Source organism: Podarcis melisellensis, assembly GCF_964234715.1.
Source record: "Podarcis melisellensis genome assembly, chromosome: 12".
Classification (NCBI taxonomy): Eukaryota; Metazoa; Chordata; class Lepidosauria; order Squamata; family Lacertidae; genus Podarcis; species Podarcis melisellensis.
In genome coordinates, this window is record NC_138544.1 from 31,760,794 (window position 1) to 31,776,071 (window position 15,278).

Genomic DNA, 15,278 nt, shown 5'->3' on the forward strand with positions numbered 1-15,278 from the left:
TGGGTCGGGGTGCGAGGGTGGGGCGCGTCCCTGGCAGAGGGAGAAGGGAGCTGCAATGGGGGGGTGTCAGGATTCAACCCCCCCATCGCTTCGCCTGGGTAACCACAATTCCCCCGGTTCCAAAATGGCATCTCTCCCCCCCCCACGCCTCACCCTTTGCTTACTCGGTATCCCCCGCCCTCCCTTCTCATCCTTTTAGCAGATATGACAACCAGCAGGTGCATTCGCTTCCTCCTCCCCGGTTTGGTGTTTTTTTCCTTTTCGTAATTTGCTGCATGATTTGCTTTCAGTCGTTAACTTGGGCGCCTGCTGTTCGCAGGCAGGGAAGCTGCTACTGACACTTTTTGAGGTCAGCAGCACAGTGTTACCCTTCAAGCTGATAAGGAATAATAATGGGTATTATTATGAAACCCAGTGCTTTTTTTCCTGGGGCTACGCAGACCTCTAAACATTTTGTGAATCTAAGTTTGGCCTCATTGAGGGGCAGTATTTCAAGAGGAGTAGGAAAATGAGAGGACTCCTAAACATTTTTTTTTAAAGGAAAAAAAGCACTGATTAAATCTACAACACTGGTACCAGAGGGGCCAACTTGAATGAATTATTGGGGGGTGGCGGCACATAAGCCCGGTCTCACATAATCAATCACAAGATGCAGCACCCACCCACTATTTGAATGGCAATGTCCATTAACTTGGGGTGGGTGCTAAGCCCCCTGAAATTTTTTTGGGGGGGCAAAGGGACCCCGGCCCCTGAGAGTTGGCTCTGAGGACTGGTACTTTGGGTGCCTGCTAGGCACTGCACAAGCCCTGAATTGTCTGGTCTTGATCTGTGTTTTAGAGATTGCATTATCCAGTGATAATGACTGTGTTAGGGTGGTCATGTCTCAGCTTCGTAAACTGGAATATGAATGAGCCTTTTGCCCACACATGCATGCAGCCCCTTTGCTTCTTTCCCGGCTGATTTAGTAGACAAATCAGGACGGGGTGCCAACTTGAATAACATATTGGGAGGCATGTAAGCAGCACCCCACATAATTGATCACAATATGCGGTACATGCACACCATTTGAATGGCAATGCCTATCAACTTTGGGGGAGGGGAACCAGCCCCCTCAGATATATTATTTGGTGGTGCAAAGGGACCTTGCCCCCTAGGAGTTGGCTCCTAGGAACGGGGAAGTTTCCAGTCTTATCCAAACCAGGAAACTATGGTTATCAGCTGCAGAACAAGCCAGTATGTTAAACCATGGTTTGAAGTTGTTTTAATATCCTAGCTTGTAACCATAGATTCATGGTTTGGATGATACAGGAAATGATGGTTAATTGGAGACTTACTGGTTTGATTGCAAGGAGTGGTGGGGCTGCATGCATAGGGGAAAAGCTCATTTGTAGCTTGACCCATTGAGTATGCAATATATGATCATCTGAAAGCAGAAATCATGGATTATAGCTTATAATTTGCACCATCTGAAATGTTTAGGATCCTGATGGCAACTGTATTGCACTCCTGTCCTAGAAATAGTGGCAGGTTAACAGGAGGACAGGGAGAACTGGTGGATGGAAAGCTCCATGGGGGCTTATTTATACCTCATCATCATTGTATGCTGCCTTTCCATAGTTAAACCATGCTTACAATATCGATATGAAAACATCATTAAATATGCAATAAAATCAGACAATCCCTACCTAATTCATCATAAAGTATTGACAAGAAAAATACAAAAACAGTTGCAGTATCAGTAAAAATGCTTCTCCAAAATAAACTCTCAACCCAACAGAAACCCCCAAACACACCACCACCCTGATAGTTTCTAGGCATCCTGAGCAGGAAGTCTCTTTGGGCTTAAGAGCAAGATAATCTCTGACCCCTTCAGCAGCAGCTTTGTAGTTGGAGTCTGTCAGGACCCTACCCTCCCTAAGCCATCCTTCACTATATGTATCTTATATGTTGCCAGTGTTCTCCATGCAATGCTTCACACCTAGTCTCCAAGGGCACTGTGAGATGGGGACTTGTCCAAAGTCATCCTGTGACCTTCATAGCCGAACAGGATTTTCACCTGAGTTTGACAAGTCCATGCAAAACTTTCAGGAAATGTCTCTGACAACAAACTTGAAGGAAACCCTTTCAAACCAATCCAAGTGAGAATTCCTGACATCTCTGATGTAGACTCGCCAGAAGTGTGGCATTCATGTCAGACTTTATTTGAGCAACTTTTTATCAACAAAGAATCAAACTAAACAGTAACAATGAGTATTGCTGTTTTGTTGATGTTTCTAAGTACGTTTTGCAGATACTGTAGTTATTTATTGATTTCATTGTATTTATGTTGTAAGCTGCCTTGTTATTTGTTGCAAAAGTGCAGGTCACAAATATACAAATAAATGATAGTTTGCCTTCCAGCCAGACAACTTATGCACCAGCTGGAAAGGTTCTGTTGTCACAAGGTAGCAAACTACCCATCATTGCCACTTCATCGGCCTGGATATGGACTCCCTGGGATATGCAGTCATTTAATTTTTTTTGCTTGGGTCTTTCTCCACTGGTGTTTAAATTCTTTCCTAGCCTATTTCATAGATCCCAGCACTTTAATATACCAGGGAGTCAAGGAGGCATTTGTTTAAGCCCTCGGCAGTCACTATCTGGTTCTAGGCATGCCACCAGCATCAGTTTTCTATCTGAAAAAATATTGTTCATCATAATGGTTCCACAAGTGAAAAATGGAAATAGTTGTCATGTACTGTAGAGAGCTGTTGGAAGAACAAACCAAAATAAAGTTGTAAATCATTCAGTACATAAATTGTGCTGTATACCAGAGAGAGCAGCTTAATGAATATTTTGTTCTACTAAGAATGCTAATTTTATTTGTCAAATGTACATATATTTATTTATTAAATTTGTATACTGCCCTATACCCCTAGATCTCAGGGCACTTCACATATGTTGTCTCTTTCCTCCATGCAGTTCAGAAATGGTGTACAGTATGTTCCCTGGTCTAAACAACTTCAAAAGCAGATGATGTAAATAACATGCAATACAGAAGCAATATACAATATAATATCATATAAAAGAAGTCACAAATATTAAAACAGTTAAAGCAATTGCATATATAAGAACAATGAGAAACATAAGCATGTAACAGGAAACATTTGAGCATGTGATTGCTCACCTGCAGCATCCTTGGAAGAGTATAGCCACATGAAGTTTCTGAATATGAAGTTTGGCTCTTAAACATAAATATTCTTACAAACAAAAGCAACTTGAACAAATGGGTATGTTTATGGGAGTTTTTAATGTTCATTGGGTCCAGGATCCCAAGAATTGTTTATCTTGAAGAAAACTTGAAGAATACTTAATATTATCCCAGTCAAGTAGTTTATCATATGTGGAAAATGATGCAAAAATAGAAGTTGAAAATACATGTGTATCAGCATAAAAGGAAGAAAGCCGCACAAAATTCATTCTTCTGCCAAACTTGGTGCATGATCAGGCTGGAAGTTAACATTTTAGTTCCACTGAATCTAGATAATGCTTAATGCATTAAATTATACTGGATCACTCAGTGGGCGCATATATCCGTTAGAATACCACATTGCCAGACCAGACAGGACTCTGTTCCTCATTCTGGTAGTGGGTGGGGAGGCAGAAGTATTTCAGCCTTCATCAACCTGGTACCTTTCAGATGATTTGGACTACTACTCCCCGTCATCCCCAGCCAACAAATTCTCATTAGGACTGATATCACCAATTTTGTTTTAGATGTGGGTTACCATTTTAAAACTAACAGATGGCTATGCTAAAAGCAATATATGCTGCTAATTGCTAGTGTGGAATGCTGAATAAATGTTGGACTCAGTCTGGTAAGACCTGGCTTTGTATTCCTATGTGGCCATGAAACTTGCTTAACCTTTCTTACAGAGTTGTGATAACATAGTTTGACCTTGTGTATGCCACCCTGACTTCTTTGGAAGAAGGATGGGATGCAAATGTAGCTAATAAAATCTCAAACCCTTGCAAGTTAATCCTTTGGAGTGAAAATTCAACAAGTGCAAGTTATCATTGCTGCTCCACAAATCACTGCCCTTCATTGCACAACAAATTTTGTTGGAGAAAACATTACAACCCTATTTTCCCACATTTTCTCTTTTTTCACATGGTTAATTTGCAGTGAGTTCAACTAGGCTCTGTAAGAACTGAATCTGTGTATGTCCTTTAGATGTATCATACTTTAAAACTTTGCTTATATAATATCTAGAAGTTGGGTCCAGTATAGTTGAATAAGGTGTCCAATCCCAAGTAAGGGATTTATTTATTTTTAAGATGAAACAATTAACTTGCTCGTTTTAAAAGAAAAAGTAGCTAACTTGCTGAACAACCAGTGTGTCCTTGGCTATTTACTATGGCTTGTATTCTAAAATGAGTGAATGGAAGGGGGGGATGAAAGTTACCCACCTACCTCACTCCTTCAGACACCTTTGCCCACGGAAAGCCTCTTTTTAGGATGAGGATTCCTAATGAACAGCACAGAGAAGGATGTGTGTGTGTCCAAAATTAGGAGCAGGCCTCTGCCTGATTGTGGGCTGTTCTTCCCTTTCCAGCAGCCTGTGTGCTATATCCTACATTATTCAGAAGCCCCCCACCTAATCCTCCGGAGTGACTTTTGGGATTGGTGCAAGGGAAATTTCTGTGAAATTTCTTCCATTGACTTGTTTTAAGATTCACCCCCATATCTGTTACGTTGGGTTATAATTTCACTTTCATGCTAATAGCTTCAGGATCTTTTTCCAACTTGGTCACTAAGGTAGTTTTATTGGCCTTTGAAAACTTTGGTGTAACTCAGAAGCAGGGATAGCCAATGTTTTATACTTGGTAGCTGCATGCTTCTGAACTTATATGTTCAGGTGCCTTTTCATAGCAACAGAAAAAGGTGCATTAAGCTGGAATAGGGGTTGAGAGATGCCAGGTGGCTATTCATTGTAGCTGCAGGCTGAATTACATGGCAACGAGATTGCATGAGGCCTGAAAATGTACAGTTGTTTCCATGACAAGTTGTCTCATTATTTCTAGGACCAGGATGTATTGAATATCCCCAGTAGACGCTTCCCACCATTCTCTGCCACCATCACTTCCGTTGCATTGATCATTCTTGGCAACTCTTCCCTTCACACTCCAGGAAACTACCCTTTGAGTTAAAGGTGCTTTCCTGCCTCCAGTGTAGTCAAGGCAAGAGCAATATCAGGGTTGGGAGTGGAGTGGAAGCTGCTCTTTTGGGAATGGTGTGTGCCCTGCGCACGGTCACTTAGGTTCCCAGCTGTGGGGGAAATGTAAACACATCATTCTTCCCTTTACAGACTCTCTGCTCCTGTTTGTGGTGATGGGGATATGAAGGCAGGATCAGTGGGCACAGCTCTCCTATCCCTCTCCATGCACTTACATATGTGTGAACGAAAAACCCAAATAGAGCTACAATGTCTTTTTTTAAAAAACTGACAGTTTATTTGGAAGGCTGAGAATGTCATTTATATATTCCGTTCATACTGAGGGGAAAGTCTGTTTTTGTGTAGTGCAGTTTTTCCCAATAGATGTTCCTACTAGGTCAATGACTGTTTGCTTCAGCTTTATATATTTAGCTTTTTATGTTTCCTTGTCAGGGTAGCTTATAATATGTGTCAAAATATCACACATCTTTGTATAGTAGTTTCCAAGAGGCTGGTGTGTAAATTTTACCTTGGATACCATGTTAATCCCCACCACCACCACCCGTATTTTTCTTACATGAATGTTTTAAGCAGCTGTTTAAATTGGCAGGTAAATCCTGGTTTTTATTTTTACAGGTCAAGAGTAGCATTTCTACTTGTTCTTTGTGTTTATTTTAAAAACTGGTTTGCTGTACCTCCAGCCATTATATATTGGTTCCGTTGTTAAGGCAGGTGGCTATTTTGCAATGGTATAACCTTGAAAGCACTTTTCTAGATTAAAACCTTCAGAGTATGGTTTAAAGCATTGCAAACAGCTAAGGTCCTTGAAATGTTGCACTTTCCATCTCTGATAATATTCATGTCAGGAATCTCTCACACACACTTGCCTTGCCAACTCTCAGACCAAATTTATAAATAGCTGCACACCTGGATTGCCTATGGCAGTCGAATTGTCGCTGGGAATCTAGGCAGGAAAGCTTCTAGGCCACAAATGGTTGACATGGGAATGTGTGAACAAGCAAGCTGCTGAGAGGTAATTTTGTTTAATTGAAATCTGTTTTCGCCCTCTTTTTTTTTTTTTTACCATATATGCTTGCCAGTCAATTGACTGCCTATCTTCTGCAGTCAAAACCTTTCATGAAGCCAGTAATGCTTTATGAAATTCTTGGTAGCAGCTTAACTTTGCCTATTTATTGATAGCATTGTTTACTGTAAAGGGCAGGAGCAAGAGCTTAAGGCTGGTCAAACCTGCAATAAATACGGGGAAATGTAGCAGCATAGCAAACCTTCTCTTTGTGGTTACCCCTTGTAACTGCAGGTTTCTCCTGACTAGACCACCTCAGTAGCAAAGGTCCCTGTTGGACCAAGCAGTCCAAAAGGGGTGGGTAGGAGTGGGAGAATCCAAGGCAGAGGAATCATGAAATCACAAGGCCTGCTGCACTCTGTGCAAAAGGTGGGTGGGTATCTTTAGTTTTTCTTTCTGTCCACTGTGGTTTCCTTCATATTTTCCTTCCCATTGGTCCCAACAATTGCTAGAATTGGGTTATTTGCAAAGCTGAGCTATATTCGACAAGAAGCAGGATGAGGCTGCTGTGTGGAACAGCCAACAGTCCATGCTTGGAGATATTTGGCTGTGACTCACCCCACCCTACCCCCCCCCGCCCTTCACCTTAGCCTGTCTGTATTTATTCCTTTGTTCCTCTTGCTTCTTGGCCTGCCCATTTGTTACCTTTCCTCAGCCTTCAGTTTTCTTTATTATCCATCCTGCTAAAAGCAACTGATCCAGCAATGCTTCTTTTACCCTTGTAAGACCCCTGACATCTAATTTTACTTTAACCTTTGTGCAAAATTAGGGACAGCTAGAAACTCTCTGCATGTTTTCTGAAGTTAAGTGTTGAAGGAGAGGGTGCACTGGGAGCCTGAAAGCAGAAAGAATGGGGGAGGGCATATTTTGTGGGGCGGGTGGAGCTTCACAAGAGTGGCTGATTATACAGGGGAAAGAACCACTTGGGAGGCATTGAAGTGAATAACAGTAAGGTGCTGGGAGAAGGGGGTGGGTGGAACATATATTGGAGAATGATATTCTGGGATAGGTGAATTGGTTCTGGGAACGACCTGGGTAAAATAAGTTTAAGGCACATCAGTAAATAAAAGCCAAACCTTCTATCAGCCACACCCTGTGTTGGCTAAGGGTGTTGAACACAAGGTAGTGAAACAGAAATGCAAAATGGTACTGAGCGATCTAAAAGGTTACATATAGTTAATCAAGAGTATGTTGGCTGTACAGAAGATTGTATTCTCCCCTATGTGATCCAATGTAGAAGGGTTGAATGACTTCTGCATTTAATCTTCCAGGAGCAAGGTAAACATATTTTAATTGAAAGCCATGAACAGGGATTCCTATCACAGTCTAGTCAAATGAGTTTAGAATTGGACTATAAGTAGTTCAGGTATAGGATTAAAGAACAATTGAAGCTAGGTCTGTGCACCTCAAGGATTTTTGGACATCCTACAGCCTTTGTGCTGTGTGGTAAACCACTTTTGCAAAGGAGCCTCAAGGAATTTCGCATATGGTATATGGGGGTGATTCTGATATTTCAAAGGAAAGAGAGGGGGAATGTCTCTAGTGCATAGGTCAGGGGTTGTCAACCTGGTCACTACTGCCCACTAGTGGGCATTTCAGGATTCTAGGTGGGCAGTAGGGGGTTCTACGGCACAAGCTGAATCCTCCTTCCATCGAGCACTGGTGGGCAGTAAGGAAATTTTACCATCAAGAAAGGTGCATTAGTGGGCAGTAGGTATAAAAAGGTTGACTACCCCTGGCATAGGTCTTCAGCTGTTGGGTCGGGGCCCAGTACTGGCGGGTTCAAGAAACCGCTGCAGCTGCAATGGACAGCATTGGAAGCATGGTCTGTGCTTCCTGAAATTGAAAAGCCAAGTAAGAGGAGCAAAAAGCATTGCACATTTTATGACTGAGAATTTTGTATTGCAGAAAGAGGTTTCTAAATTCATTGAGGATTTTTTGCTAGATATTAGTTCCTAACTAGGTTTTTACTACAGCTGGAGGAATATTCATTATAAAAGCTACAGATTCCCAAACAACTGTGTTGATGCAAAATTGCAACCATCAACTTGAATACTTTGCAAGAGGGTATTTGTTTTTGCTTTTTGGTTGGTGATAGATTTAGGAACTTAAAAACACAAAAAAACACAAATAACTGCCACTGACAAGCTACAGCTTAGTCAGGTCACAATGAAAGGCTTTTTGTTTTCATATTTGTTACCTGTCTGGTTGCATAAACAAGTAATTGTGTCTGCTAAACCAAATCCTGCCGCTTCCATTAGGAGTATTCCTTTTAGGCTATCTTCAAATGATACCTTAACAGCATAGTGGATTGTTATAAAAACAAACCTGCATCAAAAGCAGTTAGAAAATGAAGTTACTTTGTTTAGCAACAATTTTTTTGCACTTATCCTCCACTAATTTTACTCAAGAGTTGAAAAAATGAAATAGCTCTAAGGCAGCAACAGTTTTACCCCCCTTGGCCTTTATTCAAGATAGCAGCTGCAGTCTTGTTTTGTGAGAAGCTGAGGGATATCCATAAAGAAGTCACAGTCCAGAATATGTGATTAAGACATCCATCTACCCTTATGATTAAGAAATGAACAGAAGGCAGCCCAAGGATGAAGGAAACAAAGCATGTTATAGTCTTAGTTCTTGCCAATCTTACATATATTCATTCCTTTTTAGAGTATTTCTATTACTGCAGTGGGAGTACTTGTAAATGTAAATATCATGATTGGTATGAAACTAATATCATTGGTAATTGGCTGCCATACAAAACATACCATCAGCATAGCTGGGCTTAAATTGATGTTAAGCCTATTATACAGTATTGTGAATCATTGCTATATAGTTGAAAAAACCTATTTCCATGTAAAATGCTGTTTCCAAAGGTAAATGTTTTCTGACAGTTTGAAAGGCCCAAAGTATAAATGGAAAAGGTAATTTTCCTTGTCTCTTACTGACATTTAAATATATATTAAAAAACAATACTTGCTAGCTTTATTTGTGGATGGAGATGTAATGCTGGCTTCTACAAACCACAGTTTGCTGCATGGACATCCAGTTTCAGTAATGTGCTCTCACTTCTCTGTTCTCTGGAACAATTTCCCCTCACCCTTCATTTCCTTGTGTCAACCATGTTTAGCACGATATGGACGAACACTACCCCTAGTGCTTTACTAGCCCAAAATATAACCATGGTTTGAGGTGGCTTATGAGGGAACCTGGTTTATGTTGATGATAGTTTGTGTTGGTGTAATTGTTATGTAGCATCATGGTTAACTGGAAAGAAGGAGGGAATAAAATTTATCCATAGAAAGGTGGGTGTGGCATGTGTTCATAAGATAGGTTCCATATTTGCACTTAATGATTTGCAAGAATCTAGTGTTGTATCTGTACTGGGTTTATATCTTCATTCTAACAGTTTATGTGAGTTGTTAGATGTGTTTCAGCCGCCCTCTTTTTCAACATTAAATGAAGTATATATCCAGCAGTACCAGGGGCAGTACAGGCAACTCCCCATTCACATGCATTCAAGGCATGTGTGATGGCACACATGTGCATCACCATGAACCTGGAAGTGGCACAAAAGGGCAAAAATGGCCCTAAAAGAGCTTATTTTTCTTGTTTGTTTATTATAGTGAAACTGCTGAATATCTATACCTTATATATCCTGTGATATATATCTCTATATAGTGCATAATTGGTATCTGTCAGCTAAATGTTGTCTGTGCCATGGTTTAGGGCTACCATAACTGAAATGATCTCATCCACTGATGCAAAAGAAAATGTGATGATTCTGCAATAACATTTACTAAGGAGAACTTAATTATCCATACGTGAACATAGCTGAATCCTTGGGATTCACTGAGGATACAAGAATTTATCTTCTCTGAGAAATGGATAATATTGCAACACAGAGGGGTTTTGGAAATACCCTCTATAATTTCAAACTGCTTTATGCATTATATTTTTCAAAGTAAACAGTATAAACATGACAAAGGTTTGGGATGCATAATCACATCAATCATTTTGCTGTGCTTTTCTCCCCTTATTTCATAGTGTTTGAAGAAAATAACAAAAGATGGACGACCACAAATAGTAAGTAGATTTCTCTGTGTTTGTATCTGTATCTGTAGCAGTAACGGAGTTAAGGCACGGCCTTTCTTAAAACTGACAAAAAAAAATTCAAGCTATAATGCATTAGCTGCAGAATAGTTCATCCATACCCGTAAGTATGAAGAAGCCAGGAAAACTGGGGTGGTTGTAGTAGGAGCTAAGGTTGGGAAAATGCAAGTCAGTGTAGAACTGTACAAGGAATGTAAATACAGACAGAGATATTGCATCAAATGCTGCTTATATGATATCTTACATGATTTCAAATTGTCTTTTAAATCTCTTGTAAATAAACTAGCATCTTGCTTCCTAGCAGTTATTCAAGGGAATTTTATGATCGGTATGCCCAAGGCCAAGAGAAGTCTGTGGTCAATAAAATGCAGCAGAAATACTGGAAGACAAAACAAACTCTTATCAAAGTCACAGGAAAGAAGGAGGATGAACATGTGGTGGCCTCAGATGCAGATCTGGATGCAAAACTGGAGGTAGGCATGGCAGCCCAGATATTTCCTCACAAAGGGGGAAAATCCTATGTTAGGAGGTCACAGAAATTGGGCCAGGTTCCAAAAAGCCATTCATGCCCTGCGGCTTTTCAACCCTACCTTCCTTGTTGCAGCTCCCCTGGCCACTCTACCCCTCAAATGCACCCTAAAGTTAGAGGGACCCTTGGATATGGCATTTCATGAGGCATGAAAACAGTGGTGCAGCTGTTAACATTTATCTCCTCCCAGCACCATTCTGTACTTTCCAACTGCTTTTTCTTTCCTGATAAGTTAGAGCAGACCTCCCCGCACCAAAAAAGAAAGAAAGAAAAGAAACCCAACACATTTACCAACCTCGATAAATGAAAAAAATATACAGAGCACTTGCAATTTCTCATTTTAAGACTCGCTTAAAGCATAGCACCATCATGAATACAGGAATAAAATGGAGTATGCTTCTGCTTCCCAGATGATAAACAGATTTTGTTGTAGAAAATGACAATATTCTTTTAATAGTAAAATGAGCATCTGTAATCCCTTATGTGTCTGGCTGGCCTCCCACTGGCAATTTTTAAAAAAAAAATAAAACAAGTAGAAAGAAAGGATACTGTGGCAACTAGTGTGAACTTCAGATTGCCCATGCCAGCCTAGATGCTGGTGCTGGGCCTGATGTTTGCCTCTGCCTCCACCATTTCCTTTTCTTTGGGTGGTAATTTGAGGGCCCCCTGAGCTGCAAGTCCCTGGACTTAGGCCTGGATATCTCAGCTGCACCACTGCAGGAGAAACTACATTGGGAGAAATCAAGAAACAGCTACATGCACCTAATTGAAATCACTGTCTTCTGGCTCGTGTACCTGATTTAGTTGTAAAGATAAAAAAGTGTCCCCAACCTCTTGGAAGAATGGGATACAAATGTAGCAAATAAATCAGTGTCATGCCATAGAAGTCTGTTTTCAGCCATTTCCTTTCCTTCTTTTGGTGTGCAATTGCTGATGTTTTTTTTTCCATTTTATTAGCAAGGTTGAGGGAATTGGATATGTTTAGCCTGGTAAAGAAGAGATAGATAGCCATATTCCAATATCTAAAGCAGGCTTCCTCAACCTCGGTCCTCCAGATGTTTTGAGACTACACTTCCCATCATCCCTGACCACTGGTCCTGCTAGTTAGGGATCATGAGAGTTGTAGGCCAAAAACATCTTGGGGGCTGAAGTTGAGTAAGCCTGATCTAAAGGGCTGTAAGATGGAGCAAGGTGTTTTCTGCTGCTCCAGAGGCTAGGGCCCAAACCAATGGGTTCAAGTTACAAGAAACAACTAAACATCAGAAAGAACTTTCTGACAGTAAGAGCTGTTTGAAAGTGGAACAGACTCCCACGAGAGGTGGTGGACTCTCCTTCCATGTAGGTTTTTAAGCAGAGGTTGGATAGCCATATGTCATGTATGATTGAGTCAATATTCATGTATTACAGGGGGTTGGACTAGGTGACCCTTGGAGTCCCTTTCAACTCTACAGTTCTATGAGTCTGATTTTAAAGGATATTCGTTACCTAATGGTAGAATTAAAACAAGCATAGCAGTGTTATAGAATTAGCATAGATAACAGAGAACCTGTTAATCCCTCTCTGGTGTCTCTTTAAATAAGCAAATGTTGATGTCTAATTTGGGCTCCTTTTTATTTTTATTTTTGGTAACTATTTATTTCCTGAGAAATTCTAAAACTAAAATAATATAAACCTCATCTCTAGAAATATTGGATAGTTTGAGTGTTTACTTCTTGGAGTGGTTCCAGCTTGCAAATTACATTTTACATATTTACTTTCTGCCTGTGACCTTAATTATACCTCTTAAAATCTGTGCCGTCACATTCCTTGCACAGAATGGCCTTCCTGCTATACTGTAAACATGGTTGCATTTCACTGGCAGAGAACATATCACAGAGCATAAATGCCCGTGAGACAAACTGATTTGCTCAGACCATCTTACACGCTTTGTATTTATATAGGAATTGTATTAGAAAATTGCTGCACATGTGATGTTGTACATTGGAGGAAAACACTATGAATTCATAGGCAAGGAAAGCTGATAAGGTTTCAGAAGCAACATACTGTTTTGAAGGGAAATATAGTTTTAAGGAAAGTGTTTTTTCTGTGTCTCCTGTCTCAACAATAGTTTGTATTTTATGTTTCATTTCAGCTCTTCCATTCAATTCAGAGGACGTGTATGGATTTACTTAAAGCAATTGAACTATATCAAAAAAGGATTTGTTGTAAGTATTTTAGCTGTAGCTAGCCTTGCCTTTTCAGCCTAACTTAATCAGTGGTAAAATGAAGATAATTGTGAAGTATTCTGCAGCATTAATCAGAGTTCAAGTTGATACTAAAATTATTTATCAGTCTAGGCTTTAAAGATAGCTTTGTACATTTGGCGGAAACAAATACTATGACAAAGAAAAATATGATATTACATCGAACTTGATCAGATCCAGTCCAAGCGATTTTGCTGTCTGAGGCCAAAGATAAGATTCCTCTCCCCATTCCATATGCAAATCATGCTTGCAATCTTACTTCAACATTGATGACAAGACAGCATCCTCCACCACACCTAAGGGGTGTGGGCTAGCTTATTAGGTGCAGAGCAGACCACATCACACACAGAGCTCTGTCTGCTGACAAAGGGAAATGACCAGCAATGGTGTGTGCCTTAGGACAGATGGCAAAGGTCCAGCACTGCTGCTCCTCACCCCAACTGCTGCCTAAGGCTGCTACCCCACTCTTTCTGATAGTAGGGACAGCCCCAACATTGATAAACTGGTCCAATCATTGTGTTACACAGAAAACATGAGAACTGTTCTTATATATATAAAAAAGGAAATGCAATACCAGAGGCTGTGGTAGAGAGTGTGAGGGAGCTGCTTAACTTTTTCTCCTCCTGTTGTTTGTCCTGTCAAAGTGTGCGCCCCCCCTCCAAGCTGCTTTTTATGGCAGAAAGGGGGGGGGCTGTATATTTTGTCCTGCAGAGAACAAAAGCAACTTGAATATAGCATTTTGGGGTATCCTCTGTCCCTCTGCTTGAAGCAGCACCCTCCTGTACCTGTTTTTCAGTGTTAGCTGTTCAAGCAAAACAATGGTTCCAGAGTATGGTCTGAAGGCATAGGAGGCCACTCACCTGCTGAAAATAAGCCAGCCTGGTGGTGGTGGTGGTGGTGGTGGTGGTGGTATCATCATCATCATCATCATCAGTGAGTGGATAAGTGACTACCTGGGAACCACTTGAACTTCTTGAGTAACTTCTTGAGTTACATGATGGAAGAAAGGTAGGATATAAGTGGAAGGAAATAGAAAAAAGTAAAAATCATCCATTGAGAGATTGCATAACTTGATACCTTTTAATTTGGTCCTCACATTTGCTATTGTGTACGGACCTGTAGGACATGCTTTGCCCTGCCTTAGTTTGCTTTTTAAAAAATATTTTAAAACATTTTCTTAATTTAAATGCAAACTCTGTGAAACCAAATCTTCTAAATGAAAAAATGCAAATATACAGAGGGAATAGAACTGAAGGGTGTATGATGCCCAAGTTGTTTCAATCAGCATCCATTTGACGAGCCCCTGTGAACTTCTGTCACTTGAGCATCAGGCTCAAGGAGTTGAAAGAGAGTGTAAAACAATCAAGGGAAATTCTAGGTATTGTAGTCAGGTCACAGCAGTCTACTTCATCTGATCCCACCAAGCTTATAGCTCTATTCAAGCAAAAAATAGCACGTTCTCCTGTTGCCTTTTCAGCGTAGAGGTCATTTTGCAGTTCTTGTTACATTACACTGAGCCCATGAAGGGATGTGCTGAAGTGAACCCGATCGTCTGTTTCGTAAGTGCGTGGAATTCATGAAGGTTAATTAGAAATTGCAGGGTTATGTTAGAGGGTTATTCTGTGACCTGAATAATGGGGGCAATGCAGCATTTCCCTTCTTTAAACTTAGTGGTGCATCACTACTTTCTCTCTTTTTTTAATCTTAGTTCTGTCTCAAGAAGAAAATGAATTGGGGAAATTTCTCCGATCCCAAGGTTCTCAGGATAAAACCAGAGCGGGCAAGATGATGCAAGCTACAGGAAAGGCCCTCTGCTTTTCCTCTCAACAAAGGTATGTTTGACTAGAGAGACTTCATGTATGAAATAGCTTACCATCCTTGCCCTGTCTTCTGAAGCAGGCCTGCACAAGAAGCCCACGTCAGGTTTCAAGCTTTTTCTCTCTCCAGCCTCCCAGCAGCCCTAATAAAAAGCAGGAAAGGACTGCTGGTAGCAGGACTGCAGGAAAGGACTGCAGGAAAGGACTGCTGGCTGTATCTTTTGTCTGTTTTTTTCTTTTGTTTTTTTTTAGGGGGAGGGGTGTCTTTCTTCCTCAATGTCACTTATATATTACATTTCT

At 40.6% G+C, this 15,278-nt stretch overlaps 1 protein-coding gene across 7 annotated transcripts in view; it reads left to right on the plus strand.

Annotated features, from left to right (window-relative positions):
• ICA1 (islet cell autoantigen 1) overlaps nucleotides 1-15,278 on the plus strand; it is a 66,672-nt gene that overhangs the window by 659 nt on the left and 50,735 nt on the right. For 4 of the 7 annotated variants that reach the window (XM_081882864.1, XM_081882869.1, XM_081882863.1 and 1 more), the window contains exons 2-5: nucleotides 10,324-10,362; nucleotides 10,691-10,862; nucleotides 13,050-13,122; nucleotides 14,870-14,993. In XM_081882864.1, the coding sequence (XP_081738990.1) occupies nucleotides 10,346-10,362; nucleotides 10,691-10,862; nucleotides 13,050-13,122; nucleotides 14,870-14,993 (386 nt within the window). In that variant the 5' untranslated portion in view covers nucleotides 10,324-10,345. The remainder of the gene's footprint in view (nucleotides 1-10,323; nucleotides 10,363-10,690; nucleotides 10,863-13,049; nucleotides 13,123-14,869; nucleotides 14,994-15,278) is intronic. The other 3 variants (XM_081882867.1, XM_081882866.1, XM_081882868.1) reach the window with 1 other exon arrangement.